Source organism: Benincasa hispida, chromosome 3 (genome assembly GCF_009727055.1).
Source record: "Benincasa hispida cultivar B227 chromosome 3, ASM972705v1, whole genome shotgun sequence".
In the NCBI taxonomy this organism is placed as follows: domain Eukaryota; kingdom Viridiplantae; phylum Streptophyta; class Magnoliopsida; order Cucurbitales; family Cucurbitaceae; genus Benincasa; species Benincasa hispida.
Genome location: NC_052351.1, coordinates 37,619,257 through 37,632,706, shown reverse-complemented (window position 1 = coordinate 37,632,706; position 13,450 = coordinate 37,619,257). Strand labels below are relative to the sequence as shown.

The 13,450-nt window shown below is 31.4% G+C and overlaps 1 protein-coding gene across 1 annotated transcript; it reads left to right on the top strand.

Annotated features, from left to right (window-relative positions):
* Positions 1–9,418: 9,418 nt before the first annotated feature.
* LOC120073935 (putative S-adenosyl-L-methionine-dependent methyltransferase FRAAL3718) lies at positions 9,419–12,721 on the top strand. Its single transcript, XM_039026855.1, has 7 exons — positions 9,419–9,891; positions 10,583–10,728; positions 10,818–10,938; positions 11,597–11,721; positions 11,839–11,967; positions 12,065–12,235; positions 12,469–12,721. Exons 1-7 carry the CDS (start codon positions 9,516–9,518, stop codon positions 12,538–12,540), a joined length of 1,140 nt encoding a protein of 379 aa, XP_038882783.1. The 5' UTR covers positions 9,419–9,515; the 3' UTR covers positions 12,541–12,721.
* Positions 12,722–13,450: the final 729 nt, after the last annotated feature.

The window sequence follows — 13,450 nt, the reverse complement described above, 5'->3', positions numbered from 1 at the left end:
TAAAGTGATATCTTAAAAAAATCCAAAATCAATCACAAATGGAGATTGACTAGGCCCAGGCCCATACATTATGGGCTCAATAATCTTATAAATCATTGTTTATTATTTAGAGATTGTGCTAGATGGTCAAAATATGGCCAATTAAATATATGGTCATTTTTTTGAATAATTTGATTTATGGTGAAAAAACTTGATGTGTATGGTCTCATCTCACGGTAACAAATAATAATAAAAAAAAGTCCCACGATTTTAGGAAAACCATTGGTAAAACTTCTTTAGGGAGATTTTTCTTAGGTGTTAGATTGACGATGTAGACGATTAACAACTCTAAAGGATTTCGAAACTTTGCTATATAATCTTTCAGTCAAAATTTATGTACAACATCTATAAAAAAGAAATAATGTTAACAGCTAGCGCGAACAATGTCCAATGACACGTGGATAACCCTTGCCTTTGTTCATCAATATACTATTTTGTCGATCGTTTTCAAGAGCATGGAGTAGGAGTGGTTTTGGTTTTGTAAGGTCAAGGAAAAGTTAAAAAGTACCATAATTATTGAGTATTTTTGTCAAATGTTTTATTGTAGACAAACGTAAGGGTTGGAAAAATTTAAGGGCCCAGTAGCTCTTCAAAAGATATCATTTTCCTCTCTCTAGAAATAAAATGTGTTATTGATTGGAGATTTTTATTGGAACGTTGTAAATACTAGGTATTTGCATTTTTTTTTTTAAAAAAATCTATTAAGTTTTTCTTTACACTATTCTCTTGTTTTTTTTTTTTGTTATTCTAACCCTCGAGCTTTTGATGGGTTGCAAATATCAAGTATTTGCATGCACTAAATGTTTTTTTTTTTTTTTTTAAGATTTTAAGTAATTTTTAAATGTGAAAATACTAGATATCTAGGTAAATCTTTTTTTCAAATCTATTAAAGTCTTCTTTATACTATTTTTTTATTTTTTAATATTCAACCTTTGAGATTTTCATTGTCAGACTAAGTTATCCAATAGAAAAATCCTTTTGTCGAATATAGTATTTCTATTAAATAATTTTGTTATTATAAAGTATTTTTATGGTGATTGATTTTATTTTTCTTGTATTTGCAAGACTCAACCTACAAAAGTTCAGTTGTTACAAAGTCTTTGTGTAGTCCAATTTTAAGCAAGTTGCTTTACTTGTTTAGAGGCTATCATGGACATCAAATCTCCATAAGTATTTTTTTATTTTTTTTTTCAAAAACATCCTTTTGTTTAGTTTGTTAAATTAGTATATTATCTTAAGTTTATAAATTTTAGGGGATTTTTGGTCGGGTTGATTTGTTTAAAAGACACCATAGTTGTAGGGATTGGACAATAAGGATATATTTGTCCATTTTTAGTTTCTAGAAAGTAAAAGATTAAATTGTTTAGCCATTTTTTCAAATTGAAATGGGTTTACCATTTTTTAAAATTACCATTTTATTTTAGTCATTTATTCAATCCACTCTATTATTTATTAAAAATATCATGCATTAAAATGTGATAAAAATGTTTTTCAACCTCATGTTCTCTAATCGTGAATCATGAACTCTTTGAATAAACAAGGTATGGAACTCCACTCTTTCCAATTTCTCGAGCCAATCACGCCATTTAAGTCTTACATAATGAGTAAGATCGAGTTTACCTATCTACTTTCTATTGCTACATGTGCATTACATAATGAGTAAGATCGAGTTTATCTAGTTTCTATTGCTACATTTGCAAATGCACACTGGTTCTATCGTTAGTTAGACTTATCTTACAAATCCTTAAATAATATGAAAATCATAAGTTTAATATATTTAGTTGTCCCTAAAATTTTAAATAAGGGAATTTTGGGCAATCCAACGTGAGTGTATTTTTTACGAACTCAATGTTTAGCCTATCAACTTAAATGTTGGTGGGGTTGAGTTGGTTATTTTACCAATTCACCCCAACTCACGTCAACTCTCCCCAATCCTCCCCCTTCCAATGTTTTTAATGGTTCCACCCATCGATCACTGTCTACGAGTACCAGTACCACACTTCGACAACATACTCCGATGACCACCTTCGGGTGGCCAACTCCAGCGACCAACTTTGAGCTCTGGCAACCGCATTCGACGAAAAATTCAAGTGATTAACTCTAACAATCACCTTTGTATAAAGAAACTCCAACGACATACTATGACTTCCACATTCGCACGACCAACTCCACCGATGAACTTCGGGCTTCGCCAACCACCTCTGGTGACAACTCTAGTGACTAATTCCAATGACTACCTTCGCATAAGCAACTCCAACGACATACTCCCTACCACCTTCGCATGGCCAACTCCGACGACCAACTCTAAGCTCCGACAACCTTCGACGATAACTCAGGTGAAGACCACCTTGGATTAGAGATGTCCACGGGGCGGGACGGAGACGGAGAAGGCTTCTCTATCCCCATCCCCACCTCCCTATTTCATTCCTCGTCCCCGTGGGGATCTTCTGCTAGGAATTCACGGGGATCAGGTTCTCCACAGAGAAATTTTGTCCGTTTGTTATTTTAATATATTCATTTTTAGTAATTTTATTTATTCTCAACCAAATAAAATTATATATATTAAATGAGTTATTTCCAATAAAATTTACATTCAAAGAAAATAATATAAAAATTCATTATAAAAACAATACTATTATATGTGTAAAAATATAATTTAATCCTATAATGTCTAAAAGTTAAAATTTAAATATTATAATATCATAGTCAAGCTTTCCATTTAAATACTACAATATTTATGGCTTAAGGTAGAAAGTCTTAAAATGTTAAAACAATTTAGAAATGTACTAAATTACAGAAAGATTGAAATGAAAATTAGAAAATAACTCACATTTTATATCACAATTTTTGTAAAAAGTATATAGATAAAATAATAATAATTACAATTATATAACGTATTCACCGAGACGGGGCGGGGAATCGGGATGGGGGAATATAATCTCCATCCCCGTCTTTGTTTAGCCAACGGGAAAAAAATTATCCTCACTCCCTCCCTCATTCCCCGTCTTGTTCAGGGGGAGGGGGTGCCCGCGGGATAAATGGACATCTCTACCTTGGATGATCGTGACTAGAATTGGCAAAAATCCCTATGGGATGGGATCCCTGTGGCTATCTACCCCGATCAGGACAGGGAATCCCCGATTTGACCAGAGATGGGGTTCGAACCAAGGATACAAATCGAGTCCCCGTTCAAGGACGATATCTCCATCTCGAATATATTTTATTAATATATATATAAATCAATAGCTTAGCTACTGTTTTTTTTTTCTTTTTGTTTACTTTTTTTAGTTTTAGTTTATAATATAATTATTTTTTAACTTTATATTAAAATTACAATAAACTATTTTTAATTAGTAATTTAAATAAATAATAATAATAATAATATTAATGTGTTTTCTAACATATTTACAATTTCATTATATTGACGAAAATTTAATTGACTTTAAATAATTAACTAATTAAAAATAAAAAATATAAATGGAGAATTTTTTCCGGGGGACCCGATCCCTGAATGGGGATTCCCCGACCTCGACTCCCTAAAACGGGGAATGGGATGGAGACGGGGATTACATAACCCCACGGGTGCGGGACGGGGTGTATCCTCGACCCCACCCCGCCCCGTTGACAACCTTACAAGTGACAATTACATCTGATGACCAACACTAACATTCACTCAAGAGACCAATTCCAGCAAAGGCCACCTTTAACGAAACCTTTAATGTAATCCTATTTTATGTGAACATGTGAATAAACCCTTACTTAAGATCTGCTTGGTAGCCCAACCCCAGTTAGGTTGGGTGGGTAATTTGGCTCATGTTTGTTGTGCTAATAAAAATAAAACGGTGGGTTTAATAACCCATCATTTATCACTCTCATTCGCACCCATTTCCCCATGCATTTTTATCACTCCTTCAACTCTCTCAATTACTTTGTCTTTGTCGTTTTCGTTTTTCTCATGCGTCTGTTCACATTTATTCCTCTTCTCTCATCTTTTCTCTTCTTACATCGTCTGGTTCGTCTTTCTCATATCATCTCTTCTTTCTCTGCCTGGCTCGAGTTTTATTTTCCAGTTTCTTCCTTAACTCCTCTTTTCTCTCTCTTTTTTTAATTTTCTTTTTATGGCCGTTTTCTTAGATCTACTAGATATGATTTTTTTTTTTTTTAAGATTTGACTAATTCTTCTTCTTCTATTTCCTTTTTTTTTTGGATTTTATGTCCTGAGTTTGGATCTATATGTTCGTATTTTGATTCCTTTCTGGACATTTGTGATTTGTGAATTGTTGGTGACATTTTTTTTTATATGAAATAGTACTTTTACAATGTTCATTCTATTTTTTTTTACTTCCAATATGAAGCATCCTTTATTCTTCTATTTTTCTTTTACCGAATCGTTTTCTAGGATGAATTTTAGAACAACGTTCTATTATTGTTTCACTAAACAAAAGTTCAACGATTTATTTTAAACAATCTATCCCTTGATGCTTTTCAAATATTAAACAATTTTAATGAAATAGTGGAATTTAAAATTATGACTCAAGTTTTTTTTCTTCTTAAAAGATAGTTTGTACAATAATGCAACATAATAGTAGAAAAATAGCATTATCGACTTTTTGATTCTTAATATCAAATTAATTAATATTTTGATGGTAACAAACCTAAATTAATTTATTAACAATTTGAATGTTTTGAAATGTCTAATGCTCAGAGCTCAGAACAATGATTCTATTTTAATTTGAATCATTCAAGTCGGAGTTCAAATGAAGAAGATATGACTGAAATAAGCTTAAAAGAAAATTTTCAAGCTAATGACGTGACCCAATTTTCTCATCATAGTGGACCAATTGAAAGGTGCCACTTGGAGCAATGGTGGAGTAACACATGGTGGACTTTTGATTTTTGGATTGGTTTTAAAAAGAAAATGAATTTTGAAGGAAATTAATTTAATATTATTTTATGTTCATGTTTAATGGCTACTTTTGGACATATAGTAAACATTTGCTTTTTGTTGGGTTTTAAAATAAATGATTTAAAAAGATATATATATATATATATATATATAAAAAGATATATATATATATATATATATATATATATATTATTGCTTGTGTCTGATGTCTAGTTTAGTTTACAATCCCCACAATTGATTTTCTTTTCCAAGATCCAATGGCCAAATTAAATGTGGTTTTTAATAATTTTTCCTCTCCATTTAAACTCATTTTTTTCACCAATCATGACAACAATTTTTATTATTTTTTTTTATCTTTTTTCTGAGAGATATTTTATGTTGGAAGGATGATTTATCAAGTGTTAAATTTGTAAATCCACTATTTTAGAGAGTTTCTCATATGTCTCTTATCTTTCCAAACAATTATAAGAGTTGTTTTTAATCCCAAAAAATAGTTATTGTAATGGTTTGATCCTCAATCGTGGAAAGGATTGTGTTCGTTTTTTCTCTCAGAAAAAGAATGTTGTAGCGGTTCAACTCTAAGCCCTAGAAAGAGTCAAATTCGTAGTGACATACTGAGGAGGAGCTTAGAAAGTGGATATAGGCCGGTTATGCCAATATCCTATTTAATTTTGTAATTAATTTGTTAATATATTTCATTGCATAGAATTAATTGCTATAGTTTGTTTTTGAATTTGTTTATGTCAATTTATTGATCTTTTTGAATTGAATGTATTTGCATAAAATTCTTATTTAAATTACTTATTAACAAAAGTTTGTTAATTTATTTAATTGGGTCCACATTAGGAAAAAATTTCATCAGTTTAAATAAACCCTATTCACGAGTTGCCATACCGGTACAACAGACATCAATATTACTAAAATCATTTCATCGGTTTTAAAAAAGGTTAATTCATATTCTACAAATTGGCCAAAAACTACTATCTAATTGTTGGTTTTTTTGATTTAAATTGTAAGATTTTGGTTTTTTTAAGAAGATTAACATTTAAGTGTCATCTCTTGTATTTAAAATAATAACAATAGTTTGATTTTATGACACTAATCATTTCGTTATTTTTAACTTTTATATGATTAAGTTGGATTTTGAATGAAATAATCGCTTCTATTTGAGTATTCAAAAATTGAATTCAAAATTTTATGTTTAGTATATGAATAATTCATAGAGAATTTGTTACGTTTTGAGAATGGAAAAGAATTGAAAGTTTTTTTTTGTTTTTTTTTATTTTACTTTTTTTTATTTTAATGTTTAAAATATTTTTCTTTCAATTCTTTTCCATTCTCATTTTTTTAGAAAAGTTAGAAAAATATTTTCAGTATTAGAAAATTAAAATCAACAATAGCAAAAAAAAAAAAAAAAATCAATTTCATTTTGAAAAACTACACTAGATACCCCAACTTAACTCATTTCAATTTTGCATTCTAGACACAAATTTTCCGACTCAATTCAACTTAACTCAACACCTCAAACATAGACAATAATTACCAATTCAACCTAACTTTACATTCAAAACATAAATAATTTAACTCTCCAAACAATAATTATCAACTCCACTCAGTTTAAGTCTGTGCTTTTTATTGTATGTCAAACGCTCCCTAATAGGTAGATTTTGTATCTTGTAGTTGTAGAATACCATTTTCATTTAGCAATGAATAGTATTTTGGTAGGAACTTTTTTATTAATGATTTAAAGCTTTTTGGGAAAATGAAATTCGACCAACATTTTTAAGACAAGGTTTTCTAACCATTTGCTGGAGTAATCAAGCTTTTCTGTTTTTTTTTTTTAATTTTAATTATTTCTTTTCTTTTCTATTGTAATTCTACTTCTAGCTCACTTTCTCGCTTTAGTCCTAATTATAACTTTCTAGTTTTAGCTCATTTTCTAATACTTGCTTTGGTTCTTTGACACTTTCTTAATCTTATCATTGGAAAATTTCACAAAATGACCCAAAACCCAATTTTTTTTTTTTTTTTTACCAATGACCTCTTCCTAAAAACTTTTTTACCACTAACCTTTTGTCCATGCGAAATTCCAAAATTACCCCAAGTTTTAAAACCTCCTCAAATCGCACCACATTTCTTCTTCTTTCAACGATTTCTTCAGCCCTTCATTCAATATGCATTCAATACAACACCAACATTCCACCAAAATATTTATTCCTAACTAATATTCTTCCAATAGCATTGAAGAGAATGGAAGGTCATTCTCAGTATTCACTTTCTGTCGAACTCCCCACAAAATTCTCTCATTATTCTCTCGTAGCTTTATCTCAGAGTTTCAGTCCAACATCTTCGTTGATCACTTTCATCGTCAGATTCAGAAACGGAAAGAATGTAAGTGATATTCTATGATTTCTTGTCCCAAATCGCTTTCATAATAAGTGTCATTTAGCATTAAATGAACGATCATACAGTAATATATACACAATCATTCATTATAATATAAACGATCATTCATAAATTACTAGACGATTGTTTGTTACAATATAGACGATCGTTCATAAATTACAATACGATCATATAGTAAATTATAAACGATCGTGTAATAATTTATACACGATCATTTAGTAAATTATAAACGATCGTGTAGTAATATATACACAATCGTTCATAAATTACTAGACGATTGTTCGTTACAATATAGACGATCGTTCATAAATCACAATACGACCATATAGTAAATTATAAACGATCGTGTAGTAATTTATCAACAATCGTATAGTAAATTATAAACGATCGTGTAAACATTTATAAACGATCACATAGTAATGTATAAACCATCGTTCACTTATCAATGATTTGTTTATCCCATTGTAGATTAATGACGCTACTTTGCATCTTTGTACGATTTGGTGGGGATTGGGATGAGTCCGGAAGAAATTATGTTGGTGGTCATATGAAAGGTCTGAAAGTCAGAAATGATATAAAAAAGTCGGTAAATTAGTGAGTATGATGCACCAACAACTGAATATCGATTCGAATATGTTTGATATACACATCAAATGTTGCTACAATCACTTGGTCCCGGCTCCCCCAATTGACAACAGTCGACGATAAAGATCTTAGCTTCTTTTTAGAAGGCAATGATGCATCCCAGGTACTGTTATTTGTATCAATTACACCTTGTGAAAGTCATGGAGTACACACGGACAATATGTACCTGCATTGCAATCCAACCAATCAACCCCTTTTAACCAGTCAAAATTATGGGTTTGCAATCATTCTGACATACAATATTCATACCATATCTTCACTTGATGATCATATTGAGCCATATAACTTGAGGGATGACTAAAGTGAAGCTTGGTTTAGTCAGAATAATAAACCCAGATGTACTTCACAATTCGATACTGAACATGGATATGGACAATCTTCAGGACTACAATTTTCAGAACAGTGAACCCAAATGTACTTCACAATTAAATAGTTTTTCTATACGACCGCTTAGTTATTTGTACGCGATCGTTTAGTTATTTTTTTTGGGCAATTGCTTAGTTATTTCTAGACAATCGTTTACATATTCTTAAACGATCTTGCACATAATCTTAAATGATCTTTTACTTAGATTTGGGCGAGTGCTTAGTTATTTATTTGCTTAATTAAATGTACAACAATTATATTCTACAAATTTAGCACAAATTTATCTAAACGATTGCATAACAAAATCTAAATGATTGCATAACAAAACCTAAACGATCTCATAACAAAAACTAAACGATCGCATAACAAAATCTAAACGATCGGTTAACAAAACACAAAAGATCGCATAACAAAAACTAAACGATCGCGTAACAGTTTGCTAAATGACCGCATAACGCATATCTAAACGATCACGTAACAGTTAACTAAACGATTGCATAATAGATGTCTAAATGATTGTGTAACAGTTAACTAAACGATTGTGTAACAGTTAACTAAACGATCGCACGATATAAACCTAAATGATCCGATCATTTAGTATTTTCTATACGATCGCTTAGTTATCTCTATCCAATTGCTTAGTAATATCTAAATGCTCTGTTAGTATTCTTTATCCGATTGGTTAGTATTCTCTCAACGATTAGGAAATGAACGAAATAGAGAGGGACCCTATCGTTGTAAAATATTTGTAGAGACGCGCGTTTATCAAACGGTCTGAAGGCTTTTTTTAAAACTGTGATAATTTTGGAATTTCGCATGGACAAAAGATTAGTCTTAGAAAAGTTTTCAGGAAGAGGTCATTGTAGAAAAGTTTTTGGATTTTGGAACATTTTGTGAAATTTTCTCTTGTCCTCTCTACACTTGTTTGGCGTATGTAAAATTTTCATTTGTTGCTACTGATAGTCACAAATTACTCGTGGAAGAAGATTCGTCATTGCTGTCGTTAGAGGTAAAATATGGGGAAATGCATAGAAGGGATCTAGAGAGAAGATAAGAGGAAAAACAAATGGATGAAGATGTAGAGAGAGAACTAGAAGAAGAGTTGGAGAGAATAAAATAATAAAATAAAAAATTGAAATGGTTATGAAACCTTATGCTAGAGTCTCTGGCCCAATTTTTTTTATGGCCAATCTATTCCATAATCCGATTAAGTATTTATTGGCAAAGAAATTTCAGAACTGAAAAAGTGTTTGCAAATGAAGGAATTTGCAGTTGCAGAAGCAGTTCCGATGAGGTTCGAACAGCTTGGGCCTTAACCGATTTATATTCATATTCATCCATGGCTTTCACAGGCAGCTTTCCCAGAGCGAACGTCTTTTCCCCGCGGACTGCTGTACTTCGCTCGCCATCACTGCAGTCTAAGATCCGAATTGGGGTTCTCAGAGCACATCTCTGTGAAGACGATGACCCTTTATTCCTCAGTGCGAAAGAAGCTGCCTCTCTTCGGTTCATGGAGTCCCACCAAACGGGTATGTACCATTTTTTCAGTCCGACATTTCTTCGAACACTTGGTGTACACTGCAAGTAGTAAGTAGGGAGTCTAGAATCAGAGGAGTGTTGTGTAGCAGAGCATATGAAGTGATCTAGAAATCGTTGTTATATGCTTTGAAGTTGCTGGTGGAATAATAAAATACAAAGTAAAATGGAGTAAAAGAAACAAACATGTAAACAATTAGTTCAAGCCCTCTAGTGTGTATTGTATCTCTTCATATCAACCACCGATAGAATTCATATCAACCACCGATAGAGTAGATATTAATTGACCTGTTCCTCCAGGATATAATAATTCAACTGAAACCGTTTTGCAGCTCAATCTATTCTGCACTGGATGGTTGAGCTTAAAGCTTCACAAACACCCCTGTTTTGTCCAATTACTCTTAAAAGAGCAAATGAGAGAAAATTAGAAAGAAAGATAATAATGAGTATTTGTTATTTTTTGTTTTGAGAGAAAGGTAAGTGAAGTATTCATACTAGAATTATAGATCTAGAAAACTTAATACACAATAAATTTCTTTCACATACGTATTCACACTTATTTACTTCTTTTCATATCTGCTCTTCGCACTAATTTGATACAAGTAAAACATCAATTTACTACCTCATTAATATTAAAATGTAACAACAATTAGAACTCAAATTTCCATAATTTTATGTATGCAGATCCCCTTTTTGTTGATGAATATGCCGGCTGTTGGGCTACTCCTAATCCTCAAATCAACCCAAACTCTCACCATTATTGTGTTGCAACTAAATTCTTAGATGATAATTTGATTCAAAAAGTCAATCATATTAATGGAGTTAAGCAGGTATTAACAAGCAATTATTAGAAAAAAAGTGTTCAAATTTGCTTAGAACTTAACAACCATAAGTTTTTTAACGCCTCTAATATATGCAGGTTGTGTTGCTAACAGATGGAATGGATACTAGACCATATAGGATCCTTTGGCCCATGTCGACAATAATTTTTGACATATCACCTGACAATATATTTAAAAGAGCAGCTCAAGATTTGCAAGGTTTGTTCTCCCCAAGTTCTTTTATGAACAAATCTTTGTCTGACAATTCCTGCTAGCCTTGCAATTTGTTTAACATTTAAGGGTGTTTGGACTCTGAGTTGATTATTATAGTCCGTGGGTTATAAAAACCTATAAGTTATAATAGTATGTGTTTGGGATGCATAGTATTTTAGTGGTAGGAAATATTGAATACTGTAACACAGAGGGATTTTAAATAGTAATATTTAGTTAATTATAAGTTATAATAGCTAGAAACACCAACTATTGTAATTGGAACCCCAAACAGAAGTGAGTTAAAACTCACTCCACCCACTTGAAGTTGGGGCCCAAACACCCCATAACTATCTTAGCTATCAAAGTTGGAGCACATGACCTATATATGCTATTATCATAAATTGCTATTGGCCACTGTAAGGTTCATTAACATGATCTGCATGACCAAATTACATTGTCGATCAAATTTGAAATCTCTAGTTGAAACACATGACCAAGAATATCTGCGGTAATCAATAACTTAGATTTAAGCTGTAAGTTCATTAGCAAGATGTAATGTTCATGAAATCGATTGGGCAAGCAATATGTTCATGAAATTCAATGCAGCTATTAGGTTTATAAAATCCATTCTAGAATATGATTTGATGTTCTTGAAAATGTTTAGGTAGTGGGGCTAAGATTCCAAGAGGCAACTTTTTCTGTCATGTCCCATTGGAGTCCCCAAATATACCATTAGAAATTTGTAGTAGAGGTTTTCGAGGAGACCAACCGAGTATATGGGTGATGCAGGTGATGAACACTTCTTGTTCAATGAATGAAAGTAATTAAGATTTGAGTAGATTGGCATTACCAGTATGTGGATAAAGAATGGAGTGCTTAGTTTCTATTTTTCTTATTGTATTTCAGGGACTTCCTATTAAGTCATTGGTAGATTTTGAAGATGTTCTGTTCATTGTTAGTAGCTTGGCTATGAAAGGAAGTTATTTCTTGGGTGAATTACCTTCTTGGTTGGCTGAAACTGAAATTAAGTCCAGGGTTAGTTTGCTTTATTTGCATCGAGTAATATTTTGTCAATCTTTCAATTACTTCTCTGCCTTTGTAAATATATCCATTTGTATGATTCATATTACAGTCTAGTACAAGTACAATGAAGTGGATGGACAAACTTTTTATGGGCAATGGTTTTCGGGTTGAAACGATCGTCCTCGAGGAACTTGCAAAGAGATTAGGCAAGGAGTTGACATTGGAACCCTATAAGAATATTCCATTTGTTGCAGAACAATTGCGATTTTCAGACTCTGAGGTAAATTAGTTTGTTCATGCTGCCTATTTTCTGTGTGGCTTCTGCCAACATGCCAAGGACTCTAGTTTCATTGTGATGTTATTCTCTTTGAATTAGTGCTAAGAAAAATAGTCTTTATGAACTTATTTGCTTTAATCTTATTTTTGTCAATACTTTGATATTTATCTTTGTATAGATAAGTTCACTTCATTGTCATCCTTACTGATGGATATATGAAATATGATCATTCTCAGATGGAAATTTGGAGGAAGGAATTCGAGAGGATTGAGAACGAAGGAGATGAAGAAGGGTTTGAAGAACTATGATTTTGTTCATAAAAGTACCAGTTTTGTTATTGTTTCATTGTTGCTAATAACTTACCATTGTGCCAACATAAGCATAGTTCAACTGGCATAATTTCAAAGTTTGTTTTTCGTTCAACAATTGCAGGGTGGGAAAACTTTTGAAAACGATGATAAGATGTGATGTTAGAATTTTCTCTTTCTACACACTCTCTTAATGATATAATAATATAATCTAAACCAAATTCAATTCAAAATTAACGCTATATAATTAAAACTAAGTTAAATTACAAATTTAGTGTCATGGTTAGGAGAGTTAGAATTTAGCCCTTATAGTTTTAAAAGTCACATTTTAGTCTTTATTTTGATAAAATCACATAAAAAATTCTATGGTTTGATAAACTCCTCATAAATGGTCCCGACTAAGAGTATTTAGGAGAATTTTACAAACTATATAGACATAATTATAATCATAAACTATAGGGGACTAAATTCTAATTTTCACCAAACCAAAGGAATCAAATTTATAATTTAACCTTAAAACTACGTACCTTTCTGCATTCTAGGCCGCATCTACCCAATAAAAATCTATCATCTAACACAATTTTTTTAAATATTTTTTTTTCACATTTTGTATAAAAAGGATTCTAAGTTGCACCTAATCATTATCCGTATAGAAAAATATAAATTTTATTTAGTTAGATTAGACAAATAGATACACCTAACCCAAATAACCTAATGTAGTTCTCCAACCAACCCTAATGTTATTAGTTTAAAGTGTATTTAGTTAGATTAGATATCTCATAGTTAAATTACTGACTAACTAACAATAAAAGTGTATATAATTTGGACTAGAAAACGCCTAAAGGATTCAGTTATAACCTATACGAAATTTCTAGCAAAAGTTCATCACTAGAAAAGGCTTACAGAAATT

What these genes read in the sequence shown, in the direction of transcription:
- LOC120073935 (XM_039026855.1), top strand. Translation starts at nt 9,516, where the DNA reads ATGCTAGAGTCTCTGGCCCAATTTTTTTTATGGCCAATCTATTCCATA. An exon ending in ATATTAATGGAGTTAAGCAG is followed by an intron (nt 10,729 to 10,817) that starts GTATTAACAAGC and finishes TAATATATGCAG; the next exon opens with GTTGTGTTGCTAACAGATGG. An exon ending in TGCGATTTTCAGACTCTGAG is followed by an intron (nt 12,236 to 12,468) that starts GTAAATTAGTTT and finishes GATCATTCTCAG; the next exon opens with ATGGAAATTTGGAGGAAGGA.